Genomic DNA, 20541 nt, shown 5'->3' on the forward strand with positions numbered 1-20541 from the left:
CGATGCCCTTCCCCCCCGCCCCACCCCCGGGGTTTCAGAGCAGCTGACCTCCACTCTCTAGAACTAAGCACACACCCTTCACCTTGGGTGAGTTCACACTCAGCCTTGGCCGATCTCCATGAACAGATGCTGGGCAAAGTCTCCCTCAGCAACGTGTTTGTTTAACAGACCAGTTTCTTTGATATGTGACTACCATACACCCCAGTGTCAACCCAGTACAGGAGCCGCGTAAGTTAGACTGACATGTCTGCGTGGAGAATGAGGGTATGTGTCCCGGAAGCTGCCCTGCGGCTTAGTGACCGCAGGGGATGCGGTGAAGGGGCAGTGAGGCCCAGCCCAGGCCGAGCCCAGGCTGGAAGCAGCTCCCTTCTTTTCCTGGTGCTAGCCCCGAGGCTGGAGTGGGGGCGGGGAGCTGGGTCAGCACCAATGAGCAGAGCGGGGAGCCGCGCCTTTCTGGACAGCGGCCAGTCTCCCATGCCTGGCTCTGGAGCGCTGGCCTCGGGGGAAATGGGAATGTCACCAGCCTGTTTGCAACTCCTGAATGTTTCCATGAAGTCAGCCCAGGCCGGAGGGAGAATGGGCGGGGAGAGGGAGACTGGGGGAGAGGGGGAGAGGTTATGCCCAATCTGGGATAGTTGAACTCTTGAGCTGTGAGAACCCTCGTGAGAGAATCTTACCCACTTTCTCTTCATGATCCACTCGCTTGCCTCCTTAATGAGCAGAAAGTGGAGTCGGGACTTGAGGAGGGTTGTCTGGTCCCAGATGCCCTGGCTTCTCTCTGGCCTCACAGCCTCATCTCTAAACTAGGTGGGGGTGGGGGTGGAAAGCTCTTGAGCTCCCTTCCAGGTCTGTGTCCCCATCCCCAGCGTCTGCCCTGGAAATGCAGTCACTGGCCTCTTAATCTCGAGGAATTCAAAGGCGGACGATGATAAGGGCGATGCCCGGTGGTTGTACATCCTCCGTGATTTGCTGGAGACTTTCCAGATGCACAGCCCTCGGGTCCCCGCAGCCTGGGGGGAAGCGGGCAGCGCCCAGTGTGGCTGCGGCTCTGTGAAGCCACCCTGCACGCTGGTGCCGGGCGAAGCCCTCCAGTCCTGCCTCGTTTCCTGAGGGAGCCCCTGTTTGGGGGTCTCGCCTCCTGGCTTCACGGAGCCCCTGAAAGCTCAGTCGGCTGGTTGTTTTGCTCAGCCCACTCCTCCCGGGGGTGGAGATCTCACCGTCCTGTCCCGTGTGTGCGCCCCATTCCCAGGCCCTGAGTCAGACCCTGGCTCCCCGGCCTGGCGTCCTCAGTCCTGTTCTCCCCCATTGCCGGGAGCCGGTCCATCCTTGCTGTTTCAAGGGACCTGGCATATATGGCATACCGTTCTTAATATGTTTGCTCACCTTCTTGGCACTATGTGTTTTAACCAAGGTCTCTGAGAAAGGTTGTTTCCCCAGGTAGGGATTTTCCCCTGAAGTTAGGGAGGGAATAAAACCTCTTAACAAGTGCCAGGCGGGTAATTAATCACTTTAACTACGAACAATCATGCTTAAGCTACATAATCTTTACTCCCTGGAATGGAGATAAGAAACGCCCTAACCTTTGTAATAGAGATTGATAGGATTGAATCAACTGGTATAAATACAGTTGTAACAAGACAGCAAGACACAGAACTTAGAACACAGAACTTAGGAGACAGGACAGAGACAGAACCTAGGCACAGAACCTACACAGAACGTTCTCTAGAGACAGAAGAACTTCACTGGAGAGAACATGGCAAAAGATCCTGGACAGAAACTGGCCTCAGAACCTAGAGACAGAACCTAGCGAGAGAACATGGCAAAAGATCCTGGACTGAACCTGACTACAGAAATTGGCAAGAGAACCTGACTAGAACCTGGTGACAGAACCTGGCTGGAGAACCTAGCGAGGGAACATGGCTACAGAACCTGGCTGGAGAACCTGGAGAACCTAGCAAGAGAACATGGACCCAGAACCTGGCTGGAGATCCTAAGCAGAACCTCTCTGGAGATCCAGACCAGAACTTGGCTGGAGATCCTGGCTAGGCTGCTGATCAACTGAACACTGTCTCCATGTCCTTCCTTCTTCGCTGACTCCGTCTACACCTTTGGGGACCCCTGGACCCGCTGGGGTTGGACCCCGGCACCCCATGGAACTGAAGGTGGAAGGGGAATTTCTGGAGTTGGGTTTTGACTATGGAAAATATAAATATGAGTTATTAATTGACCATTTTAATTAAGCATTTCACACAATACCTGATTTAAACTGTCGGCCTGCAGTGGGAGGAGAGGGGCCTCTCACCCATTTTCTCCAGAAGGCCCTGTTGAAATGTGGGTTCCCTGGGGGGCTGCCCCCCGTGGCCTCTATCAGAGTTGAGTGTAGCTGAGCTAACAGGTGCGTGGACAGCAGGGCCATAGGGAGCCTGCCAGGCGAGCTCCGTTGGGAGGGAAGGGCGAGGGCCTGAGGGTTTCCAGGACAGTGGTTCTAGCCCTCACTGTTCATCGGAATCCCAGAGGCCGGGGCTCTGCCCCAGGGATGTGACTCCATGGGGGGGGCGGGTCACCCAGGCAGGGCTGCTTGTCTTCAGAGCCCCCCTGGGGAGTCTAATGTGCAGGAGGGTTGAGAGCCCTGCCCCAGGCGGTGACCAGGGGATGGGGGGCATCCTGGGAGTTGGGCAACGTGGAGCCATCAAGCACTGGCCAGGGTGTGTGAGGACCCCTCCTCAAGGCTGGGGTCACAGGTTTTTATCATTGGAAACTAAAAAAAAAAAAATGTTTTTATTGATTTGAGAGAGAAAGACCTCAATTTGTTGTTCTCCTTATGCATGCATTCATTCGTTGCTCCTTGTTATGTGCCCTGACTGGGGATCGAACCCACAGCTGTGGCCTATCAGGACCAGGCTCTAACCAACTGAGCTACTCGGCCAGGACTTCTTGCTGGAGCAGACTCCTCAGTCAGGTGTTTATCAGAATCTGAAAGGCCTCCAGCCTACAGCTGGACATGTCCAGACGGGGCTCTGCACTCTGATTGGTTCCTCCAAGGACCCTGGGGCTTCCCTGTCCCAGCATCACACACACACACACACACACACACACACACACACACACAGGCAGAGCAGAACATCCCCTGAAGCCAAACACCGGAAGACAGGCAGGAATTCGGGCCTTCGGGCGCAGGAGGGCTGGGCTGGCTTTGTTGGGAGCTCATTACCTGTGTGGAGCCACTACCCAGCATCTAACACCCATGTGTATTGCCTCTTTTCCAAAGAGATTGTGTCGAGTGCTTGTTGCTTCACTCAGGGAGCCCAGCTGACAACCAGACCTGCCAAAACCTGTGCAAGGATGAGGTGATCACACGGGTGGACGCCATCGGTGAGTGGATGGGCAGCTGCCCCCTCTTGGGTCTTACAGACGCACAGAGACCTTCTCCCCTGTGGGATGATCTTCACGGCTGCTTGCCAGGGAGGAGGGTGGTTTCAGCCCTGAGTTAGGAAGGATGGCCTCCGTGTCCTTGGCATGACGGCTGCTCCCCAGGAGGACGTGGGGAGCCCGAGCTGGGGTCTAGGTTCCAGACTCTCTAGAGTAGAAGACCTCCCTGTTCATAAGTCTGTCCCATCACTGGGACCCAGCCTCCCCCCAGGCCTCCTGAGAAGGTCGTGCACCGGAATAAGTAATGGTAGCTGCTGTAACAAACAAACCTCGAACCTCGACAACTTAGCAAAACCCAAGTCAGTTTATCACTCGCTGAAAGGCCGGAGGAGGTGCTCCTGTTGACAAGCCTTCCCTGTGGTCATTCAGGAATGCAGGCCCTCTCCGTGCCCAGGTTCCTCCCTCCTCGTGGTCCTCAGACGCCTCTCCCTGTAGCTGGCCAAGGGGGAAAGGCAGAGTGAAGGGTCACGTGGGAGGTGCATACGGGCTGGGCCTGGAAGGGGTGCACATAACGTCCATCCCCCTTTACCTGCAAGGGCGGCTGGGAAATGGAGTCAGCTGTGTGCCCAGGAAACGGGATCCGCTCTTGGGGAACAGTCTCTGCCCCGTTGGCCTCTGCCCAGCGCAGCTCTCAGATGCTGCAGGCAGCGAGGGCAGAGCTCTCATCGGTCCGACTGAACCCAGGATTGAGAGATGCCCTGGCTCTTCTGCCGTCTCTGCGCCTCTTGCCCATTCCGTGTCCTGTTGCCTTGCCCGGCAGCTCACGTTTTAAGGCTCTTCTCCCTCTAGCCACTCCAGTTGGACACCTTCCCTCCATCCCTCTGCCTTTACCTCCGGACGAACGGCTGCGAGTCCATTGCTGACTGGGAGCCCACGGGAGGCTCAGACAGAGGGACACAGGTGTTTGCCTCTTACCCTCTTTGGGCTGCACCCATATCTCTTCTAGTACAGCCATCGCCGTCCAGGCTGAGGAGTTCTTTTTTTTTTTTTTCTTAATTTTTTTTTTAAAATATATTTTATTGATATTTTACAGAGAGGAAGGGAGAGAGATAGAGAATTAGAAACATCGATGAGAGAGAAACATCGATCAGCTGCCTCCTGCACACCTCCCACTGGGGATATGCCCGCAACCCAGGTACATGCCCTTGACCGGAATCGAACCTGGGACCTTTCAGTCCGCAGGCCGACGCTCTATCCACTGAGCCACACCGGTTTCGGCCAGGCTGAGGAGTTCTGAGGGTAAGAGATGCAAAGCACATGTCAGCCCTGTACGCATGGAACTGTGTTTGGAACTGTTCCGGAACATTCTGTTTACTACACCCAGTCACGGTGACCCTGTGTTGGAACCCTACTGCACTGCTGGCGGGAATACAAACGCTGCAGCCACTTTGGAAACAATTTAGCAGTTTCCCCCCAAATTAAACAGAGTCACCGTACGATCTATCAATTCTGCTTCCAGGCGTGTACACAAGAGAATTGAAAACAGAAGTTAACACAAAATCTTGTGCCTGAGTGTTCACAGCAGCATTGCCCATGGTAGTCAAAACTGGAAACAACCCAAAGGCACATGAACTGAGGAATGGGAAGTAAAATGTGGTGCCTTCATATAATGAATATTATTCCTCCATGACAAGGAATGAAGTGTCAGTACGTGCTGCAGCATGGGTGAACCTGGAACATATTATGCAAAGCCAGGCAGCAGAGGACGGAGGTTATAGGATTCCAGTTATATGACAGGCCCCAAATGGACAAAAGCAGAGCGACCGGGAGTAGGCTAGTAGCTGCCAGGGACTGGGGAGGACAGGGATTGGGCCTGACTGTCCACAGTATGGGCTTTCTCTCCAGAGTGACAGAAACGTCCTGAAAGTAGATAGTGGGCAGGTCACACACGTTGTGAACATTACAAAACGACTGAGCTGTACACTTTAAAAATGGTTAAAAGGTGGGGAAAGGCTGTGCACCTCGGAAGGGACCCTGCATCTGAGGCCCCCTGGCCGGCAGCCTTGACCTCTATGTGACCTCAGCTGCTGCAGACTCCCAGCCCAGCTACCTGTCGGCCTGGCCCTGCCTGGCCTTCTTTGTGGACTTCCTGCTCCTGCCTCTCTCACCCTGACTGACGCCTCTGGCCAGATCATGGCTCCTGAGTATGTTGAGTCATGTATGCAGCCAGCATTCACTGAGCACCGACTGTATGCCAGGGCTTGTGCTACACCCGGGGCAGTGGGAGCTTAGAGTCCCATCTTCCATGCCCATTTTCCTGCCCCTATTTCTGTCTTGAAACTTAAGGCCGAACAGCAGGTTCTGCCTGCAGATCTGGGGCAGTTGCCCCCTAACTAGATGCACGCAGTTAGAAAAGACGAGACGGTGCCCACCGCTGGCCACGAACGGGTTCCCGTGGTGCAGTGCGCCGACCCTCCACAGCTGCCTCCTGGTCTGCCCTGGGAGATGCAGCAGTCGCTTCACAGAGCAAGTTTCTGTTTGAACCTACTCGTTACCCTGGCTTTTTCCATATACACACACCCACACTCACGCAGACCAGGCAATGACTGGGGGCGGAGGGGATAGGTCCAGGCCTCCGTGTCTGAAAACCACACTACTGTATCTGTTCCAGTCCTTTGTTCAGCAGGGTTACAAAGGCCAGAGCCGAAGAGCATTTCACGTAACAGGAGCTTGCACCGTCAATCTGGCCGACCACCCCTTCCTGGCACTCACCGCCCACTAACTCACACTCACCACTGTCCCTTTCCCTCCAAGGCACAGCCTCACGCCTTCCCTTCCCTTCCGAGAAAGCCCAGGGATGCAGGTCATGCCTGATGGGGACTGTGACCCTTAACCTTGGGAGACCGCGGGCACAGGGAGGACTGAGGCAGCTTGAGGAAGGGGCTTGTTACCACAGAGGAGGGAGGCCAGTCAGCGTCCGGGCTCTGCTTGGGGTGCAGGCAGCACTGTGGGTACCAGCCTTTCTGCCGACGTCCTTATCACCTTGTGGTCTTTCGGGCTTGACATCCCAAGAGAGAGCTCCTGAGGCTTGGCCTCGAGCCAGCGTTCAGCCTGTGGACCGCAGTGAACTCTCACTCCAGCCTCCAGGGCACCAGCGGGCTCTTTTTCTCTGTCCCTTTAACGTCCACAGCCAATTCCTCAGGCCATTCCCGCCCCAGCATCCATGCCCCCTCCCACTGCCCTTCACCCCAGCAAACCCTTCGGAGGTTGAAGATCCTCTTGTTTTCCACAGGGGTGGGTCCCTTGCGTCTGAGGGCATTCATGTCCCCAAAGCAAACGAAACTCAGCGCCTGGGCCTGCATTCTTCATGGGAGAAACCTGAGCTCGTTTTTCTTCGTGTTTTTGTTTTTTAATGGGCTTTAACACATGCGTATGACCCACACTTACTGGGAATTGCTCATTTGTGGGGGATAATTGCAATCGTCGATCCTCATCACGAATGGGGTTCAATGGCGTCTGCTGGCGTGGGATGGGCACACGCTGAGTCGGTCAGTGTAGTTTGTGCAGCCCTCGTCCCTCTAGGAAGTTGGGGAACGCTGACGGCTTGGGGATCGGCTGAGTTCGCTTTTAAAGGCCCAGCCTCCCTTTAAGCCTGTCTGCGCCCCCCTACCCCCCTCCCCACCCCTCCACCCCCCTCCCCAACCTCCGTCTCCTGCGAGGTGGTAGGTTCCTCGCCGGTCGGTCGGTGGTCAGTGGTTCTGGGTTTTTTTCCAGGGAAAGATGACCAGGAAGCCGTGCTTTGCTTCTACAAAACTGCCAAGGACTGTGTCATGCTGTTCACCTACGCAGAGCTGCCCAGCGGGAAGTCCAACCTGACGGTCCTCAGGGAGCCAGGTGGGTGAGGGCTGGGCCGGACACCACCCCTGCTCTGGGCATGCCGCCCGTCACTCCTCACCGCCCTTTCCAACCTCGAGAGAGAGGAGGCCGACAATCGTTGTAAAGATCGGACTCCGAGGCCACACCTGCTTGCCTCTTAGAGTTTAGAAGGAAGATGGTTGCATATCTGGGACCCATTGCTGGGGCATAGCTTGGAAGGCATGGGCGTTGGAGGGTAGGGGGGGTGTCCCGTCTCAGAGGGGAGAGTAAGCCCGGAACACACTTAACCTGCAGGGCTGAGCGTCTGTGGTGGGGGCTCCTGGGCTCTGCAGGGAGCTCGCAGGTCTCTCTGGACGATGAGGGCTGAGCAGGCCGGCGCTGTGCCGGGAGCATCTGGGTAGGCTCAGCCCTGGCCGGGCTGCCACACTGCCCAGCGCGGAGTCCGAGGGCAGAGGGAGGCTGGGTTAAACATTCCTGTGGGCTGCTGGGCCTCAGGGCCACTGAGGAGGCTCAGCTTCAATCCAAACAGAGTGCCTGGTGCCAGGGGGCCATGGCCTCTTGCCTTGGAGCAATTAGGGCTCCTAGTGTGACCCCTTTTGTTCTTCTCTGGGGGCGTGGAGGGAGCAGGAAAAGATGTGCTCTCTTTAATTCACAGCATCGCAAACTGTTTGTCCAAACTGGGCCCCACCGCATGGTGCGCCTTCCCGGCTAGTGTGGTGGCAGCCCAGATGCGTGCCTGTGAGAACGAGGCTGCTTCCAAGCGCCGTCTTTGCGGTTCTTTGAAAATAAGCACATCTGCTCCAGAGGGCACCACACTAAGGGCTTACAAATGTTGGCTGGCCCCGGCCCAGCCCAGCCCTCGTGGAAGTGGCTCACAAAACCTCCTGCCTGCCCAGGCTGCCCCTGAAACCATTTGCAGGAAGCGGAGGTGGGGCCCAGCGTCCTGCACGGGGCCTGGGCCAGGCTGGAGCGGGGTGCTGCGATCTGGGGGAGGCAGCTGTGTACAGGGCACGTGGGAGGAAGTGGAGCAGCCCCCAGGGTTCTCGCCTAGACTTGCTGTGTGGCCCCTCTTTCACCGAATGTGCATGGGAGAAACCTCCCTGCCCACCCACGTCTGCCAGGGCAGTGCGAGGCTCTTAAGAGGAGGAGGGAGGGGTGAGGGAGAGACAGGTACCTTTCACTCAGATCCCCTGAGGCCGGGGCAGGAGGGGCGCGCCATGGTGGTGCCTGTGCTCACCGGACCTCCTGGTCCCACCCAGAGTGTGGAACGGCCCCCAACGTCACCACCATCCTCCTGATCGTGGTCGGCAGTATCCTCCTGATTGGGTTCGTGCTCCTGGGCATCTGGAAGCTGCTTGTCACCATCCACGACCGCAGAGAGTTTGCAAAGTTCCAGAGCGAGCGATCCAGGGCCCGCTATGAAATGGTAAGCCGTTGGGAAGTGGGAAGTAGGAAAAAAATGCCAAGTTTAGAGGTCTGGTTGAGTTCAAGCAAGTGGTAAAGGCCCACTCACATCTTGGGCATTCAAAACAAAGAACAGAACCTGAAAGGCCTGCGCCCACCTCTGGACGGAGAGACGTCCATGGCCCACGAGCACAGAGGGCCCCGCACCCAGTGGGGAGACTCGGGGGGCAGAGGTGCTCTCAGGGCCTCCCCAGAAAGAGTCTGGAGGGTCCTTGGGAGACGACAGACCCAGGTCTGTGTTTCAGGATCCATCTGCATAAGCCTTGTCTCCACAAGCAAACTGCACGCTCCCGAAGGACCGAGCGGAGTAAGGGAGTTCCTCCCCTGAACCCCCGTTAGTTTCTGTTCAAGTGGAAGGAACTTCAGAGACCAGCTCCCAGCCCTCTCTGCAGAGGTGGAAACTGAGAGCTCAGACGGGAGGGACGTGCCCGGGGCAGGCGAGTCAGAGGCAGCTGGTCCCTGCGCACCAGACTCTCCGCCTGTGTGCTCTGCCTGCTGCCCTCCTGGGTGACCGGCCAGGGAAGGGCCTCCAGCCCCGAGTGTGGATGGAGTGGATGGCAACGCATCGACTAGTGCGGTGGCAGCCACAGATGCGTGTCCTCCTTGGACTAACACGTGTCCTCCCGCCTTCCGTGTTCCGCAGGCTTCAAACCCTCTGTACAGAAAGCCCATCTCCACACATGCCGTGGATTTCACCTTCAACAAATTCAACAGATCCTACAACGGCGCCGTGGACTGACGGCTCCTTCTCCTTCGAGGGCTGGAGGGGCGTCCGGTGAAGTCAGAGGCTGACATGCTTTGGGCAGCTGCTGGACTCGATCACGGCTCCCACGATAGACAAGCAGAGACTGAGCGGTGAGCCTGGGAGAGGAGCCCGTTGCCGGCGCAGGCAGGCGCCCAGCCCGCCGTGCCACAGGCTGCTGGGCCAGAGCCATGCCAGGCGCCACCCTCCGTGCCTGGGAAGGAGCGGGGGAGCTTGGCGCCCTTGGCCTTCCCCGCCACATCCCGCTTGTCCTGTCGATGGGCTGCCGAGGTGCTAGGCTGCCCCTCCCTCCCAGGAGGGCCGGGCTCCAGTCTGGTCGGAGCAGAAGGCTCCTGGGAGTGTCGGAGTGCATCACATCGACGGATGGTCTGGCTTTTTGCGTGTTGATCATTTTTATATGAAATAAAAAGGTCGTGCATTTATGGTGTAGTGGTGATTCCTGAGAATTGTCTGCCTGATGTCTGTGCACATGGGTGTTGGTGATGGAATTATGGAGACGCCTGCTGAAGGCACAGCGTTTGCAAATGTCAGCTCCCCTCTTCTGTCCGTGTTTGTTTAGTACTTTTGTAACGAAAAGGAAAGAGATTGCTTGGGATTGAAAGTAAAGATTAAAACCAACATGTTTTGTGTTTGCCTGCTGCTCTCTACGACATGTGTGCGTGTCCCTTTCTGAAGTGGCCTTGAATGGCGCCGCAGTGGGGACTGAGATGGCCACACACGTCCCTCCAGGGCCTCACAGGCCAGCCCAGCGCTCCAGACTGGCCTCTTCAAACACAGCAGCCACGGTGGGGGCTCGGGTGCCACCAGGGTGCCCCAGGAGGGCTGAGCAGGTGCTCTGTGACCCTCCCGGATTTTGCTTAAAAATTAAGAGTGTAGGCTAGAAAACGTGAAAACCCTCCCCTCTGACTTCCCTCCCTGGTTTCCAGATACTGAGGCCAGAAATAGATTGGAGAAGGGGTCAGGATGTGGTTTCCAGACAAAAATCTCTTCTTACACTCGTTCTCCAGAACATTATGTCGGTGCCTTCCCCACCAAACTCCTACGTCCCGACCAGGCCCAAAGCACAAGGCCCATTTCAGCTTTGTTTCCTTCCTCGGGGCCCTGAAGTCCCCTTAGGTCCCCATATCTGAGACGGAGGGAGCCCCACAAGTTGTTTGATCCAATCCCCTACTTGTAGAAGAGGAAACTGATGGGCGGAGAGGGGCAGTAGCCTGTCCAGGTGTCTGGAGGCTGACGCATGGCAGACTGGTACTAAAGAGCCACGTCTCCACCAGAGTGCCGCCCCACTACCTGCTCTCTCTTGTAAAAATCTCTCTCACTAATCATTTTTTGCTTTTGGCATTACTTCAAGGTTATTGGGCTTTCATTCCAAGAAATTCATCTGTTTTCAGCCTGGGACCAGATTCCGCCTTATTTTGGCAAACAGGAAGACAAGGCTTGTCAGTAAACAGGGCCTGTTATCCGGGCAGATGTGCACAGACTCTGCATCCTTTGTCCTGTGCCATTGGGAGACCCCGTGACTTGGTGAAGCTGCCTCAAATCCTTTTTGAAATAAAGCCTAATGTATGTAAATATAAAATTAGCAACCCAGTGCACGAAATCCGTGCACTCTGGGGGGGAGGGTGGGTGTCCCTCAGCCCGGCTTGCGCCCTCTCGCAGTCCAGGAGCCCTTGGGGGATGTCCAACTGCCGCGGAGGCAGGAGAAGATACCACCACCGCCGCTGTGCTCGCCAGCTGTGAGCCTGGCTCAGGGCTTCTGGCTGAGCTGCACTCCCCCTGCAGAAGTGCACTGACCACCAGGGGCTCCTCCTGCGTTGAGCGTCTGCCCCCTGGTGGTCAGTGTGTGTCATAGCGACCAGTCATTCTGCCATTAGGTCGATTTGAATATTAGCCTTTTATTATATAGGACTAGAGGCCCGGTGCACAAAAATTTGTGCACTCAGGGGGGAGGGAGGGTCCCTCAGCCCGGCCTGTGCCTTCTCGCAGTCTGGGACCCCTCGGGAGATAATGACCTGCTGGCTTAGGCCTGCTCCCGGGTGGCAGAGGGCAGGCCCAATCCCTAGGTGCAGCCCCTGGTCGGGCTCAGAGCAGGGCCGATTGGGGAGTTGGGGCGCCGCCCCTGTCATGCACAGAGCAGGGCGGATCGGGAGGTTGCGATGCCACCCTCAGTCACACTCAGGGTAGGGCTGATTGGGGGGTTGGGGCACCGCCCCCTGTCACACTCAAGGCAGGGCCGATGGGGAGGTTGCAGCGCCACCCCCTGTCATGCACAGAGCAGGGTTGATCAGGGGGTTGGGGAGCTCCCCCATGTCACGCACAGAGCAGGGCCCATCAGGGGGTTGGGGAGCTCCCCCCTGTCACGCACAGAGCAGGGCCAATCAGGGGGTTGGGGAGCTCCGCCCTGTCACTCACAGAGCAGGGTGGATCAGGGGGTTGGGTCGCCGCACCCTGTCACACACAGAGCACGGCGGATCAGGGGATTGGGGCGCCGCACCCTGTCACACTCAGGGCAGGGCTGATGGGGAGATTATGGCTCTATCCCGTCACACACAGAGCAGGGCCCATGGGGCGGGGGGAGGGTTGGGGTGCCGCACCCTGTCACACACAGAGCAGGGCTGATCAGGGGGTTGGGGCACTGCAGCCTGTCACACACAGAGCCGCAGGGCAATCAGGGGGTTGGGGAGCTCCCCCCTATCAGGCACAGAGCAGGGCTGATCCGGGGGTTGGGGTGACTTCCCCTGTCACGAACAGAGCAGGGCGGATAGGGAGGTTGTGGCCCCGCTCCCTGTCACACACAGAGCTGCAGGACGATCAGGGGGTTTGGGCGCTGCCCCCTGTCACGCTGATCCCGGTGCTGGGAGGCATATTACCCTTTTACTATATAGGATAGAGTCCTAGTGCATGTGTGGGGGCCGGCTGGTTTGCCCTGAAGGGTGTCCTGGATCAGGGTGGAGGTCCCCACTGGGGTGCCTGGCCAGCCTGGATGAGGGGATGATGGCTGTTTGCAGCTGGTCACACACCCTTCAGGGTGGGGGTCCCCACTAGGGTGCCTGGCCAGTCTGGGTGAGGGGCTGAGGACTGTTTTCAGGCTGGCGGGTAACTGAAGCTCCCAACCGCTCCTTTTTTTCTTTTTTTATTCTGGGCCAGCTTTAGCTCTGAGGCTCCAGCTCTTAGGCCTCCGCTGCTGAAAGCAGGTTTCTGGCCTTTGTTTACCTTCTGTATTTGAAACAATGTTGCAATCCTGCTGGCTGAAGCCGGACGGACTAAAGCAGGTTTCTGGGGTTTTGTTTAGCTTCTATATTTGTAACATAGTTGCTTAGAGTTGCAGCTCAGAGGCAGGCAGCGGCAGATGAGGAACGTTGGAGTCCTTCGTCACTGAAGCAAGCAAGCCTCATGTTTGCTTCCAGCTGCTTGACTGCCGGCCGCCATCTTGGCTGGCAGCTAATTTGCATATCACTCTGATTAGCCAATGGGAAGGGTAGCGGTCGTACGCTAATTACCATGTTTCTCTTTTATTAGATAGGATAGGTAAATGGTGGCTTCGAGACTTTCTAAACAAAACACACACACACACACACACACACACACACACACACCTGGATTTGAGAAGCAACGTTAGGTTTCTCTTCCATTTAATGACTTGTTTCCTGTAGACAAGTCATGAACTTGTTCGAAGTGTCACTTTGTTTTGGCCGCAACATTCTTGAGAGCTGGCAGCAAAGGATGATTTGCTGGGGCTTCCACCTGATGTGGACATTAGGGCTATTTCAACTGTGACACGGGATGGCTGGTGATACAGTGCCCTGCTGCCCCCTGCTGGAAGTTCTTGGGACAAGCTGTTCAGAGACCTGATTCTGACCCAGTATTGTATGTGATTTCTTTATTTCTTTCCTTAGGGGATTTGGCCATGTCCCTTCTCCCTCTCCCTCTCCCCAGTTAACATAAATAATGGAGCAGGAGCTGAAGGTGGGCCGGAAAGCTCTCTCAAACCAAGGGCTGTGGAGGCACAGAGGGGGGCTGAGTCTTCTAGTGCAGTGGTATCACCATGTGTGTCTGCTGGGCTCTGCAAAGAGCACCCGGCAGTCCCGGAAAGTTTTTTCCTGGTGTCTGTCTGGGAAGACGATTGGTGCTTCGGCTGTTTGTTGAAAAGAAGGAGGCACTATTTACCTTGGTAATCAATCTATGTTGATATACAGATTTCCAAATAGTACTTATTACTTTTATTGATTTTAAACAATTTTTTAATTGCCAAAGTAATACCTGGAAAATAGGTTATGAAGAAAGTAAAAATCATTTGTAATCATTCCATGTAGAAGTAACTATTCTTGATTATTCTGTGTATGACTTCTCAGTCTTTTTTAGATTTGAACCAAGTTAGGACTATAGTGTCATTCTCATTTCAAGGACTGGGGACCTTCAGCTTGGTTGATTAGTACTCAGTCAAACTAAAGTAACAGCCACCTCTTCGGGGAAGGCAAGTTGTATTCTGCTTAATTAGGATCAAAGCTTGAGGTTGATTATCATGAAACTGTCAGGATGAATTTCAGGTGACAGCAAACAGATGGGGAGATCAGAGTGAAAGTGTTATGCTCTGTTCCAGTCCTTCTAACCAAATAGCCCCGCCCCCTGTGGGGGGCTTTCAGCTGCGGCTCCTACTCCTGAGAAAGGGCCACGGGCTCAGCCCAGCAGGGCTCTGTGACTGGCCAAGAGGAGGAAGATGACAGCCGCTTGGATGAACTCAGGAGGAAGTAAGTGTTAGGTCTGATCAGATAATTGCATCAATACCCCCTGTCCTGGGTACTGACCTTCAGGCCACTCCACAATGGACATTCCACTTGCTTAGACCACATTCCACTTGCTAAGGCCATTATCTCTCCCCTCTCGAGTTTCCCAGAATTCAGACCTGCACAGAGAATTCTCCCCCCCAGAAAAAACCCACCTAGAGTCCTTTAAAAATCCCTGTCTCCCAGTCTTTGGGGTGTCTGGTGCCATTTTGGGGCTCAGCCCATCTGGTATCCAGATGATCTAATAAATTCATAATTCTCTACCCCTTTTGTCCTTGTGCGTTCCTCCTTCCATGACCCTAACATTTGGTGCCAAAACCTGGGAAGGTTCTATGGGGATGAGGACCAATTGCCCCGACTTTGGTCGCCCCGAGTTTGCTACTCAGAGAGCAGTAGGCAGCAGTGGCAGCTCGACCTGGGCTTACCTCTGAATCCTACTCGGGTGATATGATTGCTGCCTCAATTAGGCTTCTCTCCCTGAAGGGCCCTCCCGAACCAGCCAAGGAGGACACCAGATCAGGAATCACTCCTCCATTGCTGACCCTCCATCCCACACCAGCCAGTCTTCTCTAGGTGAGTGATGTTCCACAATCTCCCTTGTCTTGTATCTTCTGCCCACTCTCTCTCGCTGACTTCTCGAGTCTCTCGTCTCAAAAGTCCTAGTGCTAGGCCAGAAGACTCTTCAGCTGTTCACCTTTGGGTCCTTCTGGATTGGGGACGCCCAGCCCAGAGGATCACCTCTCATTTCTATGGTGATTTGTTTAGCAGCAGGGACACCTGCCCTAAACAGTCACCTTTGGATTTGTGGTCTGTCACACACCCTTCCTCTCATGGGCTACACTACATTCCCTCTGCACACTCACAGGGGAGATCATGCCCAACCACCTCATTTTATTTTGTAACACTGGCCACAATATAAACTAGTCTCAATGGCCTGAAAACAGCACTTTTAACTTTAACACATTGCACAATTTAGATAGTTGCTGTCACTGAAATGGAAAATGGTCAGAGATCTCCTACGTCCAGGCCTTTTTCACCCTTCAGTCCAATTCTCTCTCTCAGCCCTGCTCTACCCATCAGATCTTTCTCCTTCACACAAAACATCATACCCCTAACACTTCTGATTCTGAATCTACTTTTGACCCAGCAGACCCCTTACCTCCACCTCCTTACACGCCCCCTCCCTCACCTGCAGTAGATTCCCAAAACCCAGACCCTCCTAACCAGCTACCACCTTCTCCCTGGCCCCTGAGAGCCCAAATCCCAAGAACACAAGCTCCAAAACAGCCTTTTCCCTCCTAACACGCTCTCAGGCCACCCAAAGACCACCCTCCTCAACAGCCTCTTCTATTCCCGTGCCCATTCTATCCCTGAGGGAGGCAGCAGGAACTGAGGGCATTGTGGTCAGTTATAACAAATTTAGTGAAATCACCCAAGGCTCTGATGAAAACCCAGCTCTCTTTCTCTCTCACCTACAGAGGCCTTGCAGAAATTTACCACCTTAGACCCCACCCCCCAGAGGGAACCCTTCTTTGGGACACCAATCAACCCCCGGCACACATCACACACTTCGAAAAATAGACACAGGTCCACAAACCCCTCAAAAAGACCTTGTTAACCTGACCTTTAAGGTCTTTAATAATAGAGACAAGGAGACCCAAATCCAAAAACAAAGGTGAGATCAGGTCAAGGCTGAGGTCCAGAAGGAAGCCTTCCAGCTCCTAGCTACCACTGTCATGAACCCCAAACGAAGCACCCGTCCTCCAACCAAGGGTAAGTCAGGGGCTAAGCCTCCTCTGGGCCTGTGCTTCAAATGAAACAAGAGAGGACACTGGACCAAGTCCTGCTCAAACCTGAGACACCCGCTTGGGCCCTGCCCAAGGTACTGTAGTCTGGTCCCCCCCGCCCCCACAGGACGGACCTCAGCAAGGCTGTCCTCAGGATCTGGTTTGGAGTTCCCAGGCCTCCTGGGACTGGCCACTGAAGACTGAAGCTGCCCAGGCTCCCAGAGGGACCCACAGACTTACATCACCAGGACAGAGCCTCAGGTAGTGGTGGCAGGTAAGCCAATCTCCTTTTAATTGACACGGGGGCCACTTATTCTGCCCTCGCCAAATTCACTGGGACCCTTGTCCGCTCCGCAGTCTCCATTATGGGGGTTGACGGATTAGTCTCACAGCCATTTACTAAATACCCCCATTCGCCCTTTTCTCATTCTACCTCGGTGCCCGGCCAGGGCTACCATGCATTCCCTCATATAGGCCAGTTGTCCCAAACCACAGTCACCTACCTCAGTTTCACTCTCTCACCCCATAAGGCCAAGCCATTCCTTGGACTATAAATGCTTTTTCTCCTTATCTCCTCCATGACTGTTCCCTCCTCTAAACAAGAAATACTCTCCTTTCTTGGGCTCACTGCATACTTTCACCTCTGGGTTCCCAACTTCAGTCTTCTCCCAAAGCTCCTGTATGACATGACAGTCTTCTGTCTCCTCACCGAGCCTTTAGGTCCCAAGACTGCATTCTCACACCGTTAATGCTCTAAAAACTGCTCTGACCTCAGCGCCTTCTCGCCCCACCTTTCCCAAAGAACAGTTTTCTTTACTGCACATGCTTACTAAACAGTATGGCTGCTATCAGAAGCTGAACTCATTGTCACCCAAACCTTAGCATGTTATCTCTAAGGAAAAATGTGGCAGTTTTCAATCCAAGAGGCTAAAGGCCTGGGAATAGGCTGCTGGGCCGGCTTCCTCCTCCCCCCGCCTCTTCTCCAGCCTCATATACCTATACATAATTTTCCCAAGTCTTTAATAACTTAAATACCTTGGAGCATTGCTGGGTTAAATGATAAACATCTAAATATTTTAAAATAGCATAAAGTACTGAAGCACTGATTGCTAGACAAGTTTTAATTCACCTGCTCTTAGCTTTTATTACAGAAGGTCTCTTGTACTTTGTTGAATGTATATTTTCTTGAAAGTAAGAGTGTGTTTACAGTGTGTTGATAAATGTTAATCTAAAAAATGCTGGCTGTTTACTTTTTGGTTGTCATTGGAAAATTAAGGTTTTTTGTTTTTTTTAAAAAAATTTTTATTGATTAATTTATTGCATATGTGTTCTTATCCCCATGTTGCCCCTTATCCCCCCCCCCCTCATGCCCTCACCCCACTGTTGTCCGTGTCCATTGGTTAGGCCTATATGCTTGTATATAAGTCCTTTGGTTGATCTCTCCCCCTTATCCCCACCCTCCCCTACCTTCCCTCCGAGGCCCGATGGTTTGATCGATGCCTCTCCATCTCTGGATCTGTCCTTGTTCATCAGTTTATGTTGTTCATTATATTCCACAAATGAGTGAGATCATGTGGTATTTATCTTTCTCTGAATGGCTTATTTCACTTAGCATAATGCTCTCCAGTTCCATCCATGCTGTTGCAAATGGTAAGAACTCCTTCTTTTTTACTGCAGCATAGTATTCCATCGTGTAGATGTACCACAGTTTTCTAATCCATTCATCTACTGATGGGCACTTAGGCTGTTTCCAAATCTTACCTATGGTGAATTGTGCTGTTATGAACATAGGGGTGCATTTAAGAAAATTAAGGTTTTTAAGAGTTGACAATAGAAGGCATAGGCATGGACATGTACTATGAAGGAAAAAGAAAGTGAGTTAAAGTTGTAAGAATGTTTATGAAAGTTGTAAGAAGGTTCGTGAAAGTTATAGAAGGTTTGTAGGGAGAAATGTTAAGAGGAAGTATATAAATGACACAGGCCAGTAAGCCAGGACAAGCAGAACAGGGAAACTGAGAGAGTAAAACAGCAGTTTGCAGCCATCTAGAAAATTCAGATGCCAAGCAGTTCGCAGCCATCTAGAAAACCCTATCTTCCCTTAACCAAGGGCACTTAAGAGTAAATGATTTGAAGATAAACCTCACTTTGGTATATTAGACTACAGTGCTCTAAACTAGTATCTCTTTCCTTCCACCAGGCCATTTATCATAACTCTTGTTCTTCTAGCGTTTGCCCTAGTAATATTAAAATTTATAAAACAGTTTGTCTCCACCAGGTTGCAAGCCCTACTTGCACTCAGAAAATACCACCCCTAGACACCATCATAACCTCCTTTTGTGCCCAGGTCTCGTGGTCCCTTTGACTGACCACCCTCCCCTTCCCCCACCCCCCCCCCTCCCCGAGCAAGAATGATGGGCCAGGTACAGGTATAGAAACTCACTGAACCAGAAAGCTCTGGATGCTAGCAAGTAGCAAAACTGGGAAAACAAGGACCTCGCCCCCAGGGTAACCTATCCTCCCCCAGCAAATAACTAGTCAGGCAACTTACACCCCTGATTTTTTCCTCCCTAAAGATAACATGTAGGCCTCAGTTTCATTTCAGCTCCAGGCCCAGAAAAGCAGCCCAATCAGACAAGTGACACTGTGGCAGCCTCGGGCCAGCTTTCACCTCTCAAGTCACTCAGCAGCACTGCTTTTGGGACTTCACCAACCAGTCTCTTGGGGAAATCGTGCAGCTGCACCCCTCGTCCAGCCGACCGCTATCAAAGTCCACCCCCCTGTGATCTCAACGTCTCCCCCTCAGCAGGAAGTAAATACAGAAGAGATGACCTTCGTCCCTATTCCATAAAACAAAAAAGCTGGAATGTTAGGTCTGATCAAATAGTTGAACCCATACCTTTAGGCCACTTCACAATGGACATCCCACTTGCTAAGACTGTTATCTCTCCCCTCCGGAGTTTCCCAGAATCCAGACCTGCACAGAGAATTCTCCGCCCAGAAAAAGCCCACCTAGGTCCTTTAAAACCTCCGTCTTTGAATGCTGGTGCCATTTTGGGGCTCAGCCCATCTGGTATCCAGATGACCTAATAAATTCATATTCTTTACCCCTTTGGCTTCGTGCGTTCCTCCTTCAGCGACCCTTAACATTAAGTGTTGGACCTGAGTATGGGAGGCGCTGGATGGATCCTAAGGGGATGTGTCCAGCTGGCACTGGGGATGCAGACTGAGCAGGTTGCCCCGGGCCCTCACTCTGCTGTTTTTCCGAGCAAGTGCGATGAGGTGAGCAAGTCTTTAAGCCACCCATTCACTTGTGCAAAAAGCATGATGCGTGTTCTTTGTCTTTTAACTCAACATAATCTTGACTTCAAGTATCTATTCGCGTGAGGGAGAAAACGAAGTTGCTAGGCGCAGAGGGACAGTGTGTCTTGTTAAACAGTCATTTCTGGATCCTCCCAGCCCCCTCTGGCGAGGGGCTCAGTGCAGGGGGCAACACGGTGTTATGACATTGGAGGTCGCAGGCTCACGGGGCCAAGTGTGTGCACACTGACACCTGCCAGGACATCGCTGTCCCCAGCAGAACTTCCCTCCACCCAGATGTCCTTTCATGGTGGCTGTCCTCGCCGTCGGGTCCACCAGATGCTTCCCAGCCCCTTCCAGGCCCTTTTCAGGGACGTTCGGCCTCTGTCATGTCACCCAGGAGCCACAGGAGCTCAGCCGCCTCCGGGTCTGGCCAGACTACACAGTCCCCAAGTCCACTGCCGTGCTGGGTGCTGGGTGGGGTCTCTGGATGCTCATCGCTTTCCTGGGCGCCTCCTAGAAAAGGGAGGCCCAGAGCTCCTCTCTGTCTGGGCGGCGATTTCCCTCCGCCCGCTCCTGGGTTTGTCTTGCCCAGATCTGACGGGACCACCCCTCGGCTTCGTGCTCCCCAGGCCAGAGGGACACTCCTCCCTCCGCCTCAGTGGGAAGGAGAGAGGCAACGGTTCTTCCAAAGCAGTACTTACACCAAGACCTTGAACTTTAAAAGTTAAAAAACGTTCTAATTGTTTTGTTTCTCTTTGTGTTTCCATCGTGGCCTCCCTTTCCGGTCTAGAATGGACTTGGAGGCTATGGAGAAAATGAAGTGGGTGGGACCTTGATAATTCATCCAAGGCCAGATTATAACCTTTAAAGGCCCTAGAATCTTAAAAAAAAAAAAAAAAAAAAAAAAAAAAAAAAAAAAAAGGCATTTCACATCCAGTAATCCAAAATAAAAACAGCATTTACTAAAATAGCATTAACTGCACAATAAATGTAAAAACCCCCAAAAAGTCCTGATCCCCCCCCCCCCCGCCCCTTCCCCAGCCCTCAATGCTTAAAAAAAAAAATCAGATTCCTTGGTATCATTGCTTTAGTGGCCCTCTTAGCCCACGCTTGGTCGGCCAGTTGTGTGCCCCCGCGCTGATGACATGGCATACCCACCTGCAGATCCCTGAGGTTGCCCATCACCAGGTTCAATGAC

The 20541-nt window shown here is 53.6% G+C and overlaps 1 protein-coding gene across 1 annotated transcript in view; it reads left to right on the forward strand.

Annotated features, from left to right (window-relative positions):
• ITGB5 (integrin subunit beta 5) overlaps positions 1–10118 on the forward strand; it is a 101342-nt gene extending 91224 nt beyond the window's left edge. Inside the window, exons 11-14 of the mRNA XM_081085408.1 lie at positions 3269–3372; positions 7144–7263; positions 8505–8671; positions 9353–10118. Coding sequence (XP_080941534.1) covers positions 3269–3372; positions 7144–7263; positions 8505–8671; positions 9353–9448 — 487 coding nt within the window. The 3' untranslated portion in view covers positions 9449–10118. The remainder of the gene's footprint in view (positions 1–3268; positions 3373–7143; positions 7264–8504; positions 8672–9352) is intronic.
• The last annotated feature ends 10423 nt before the right edge of the window (positions 10119–20541 follow it).

Source organism: Myotis nattereri (genome assembly GCF_964212035.1).
Source record: "Myotis nattereri genome assembly, chromosome: 3".
Lineage (NCBI taxonomy): Eukaryota > Metazoa > Chordata > Mammalia > Chiroptera > Vespertilionidae > Myotis > Myotis nattereri.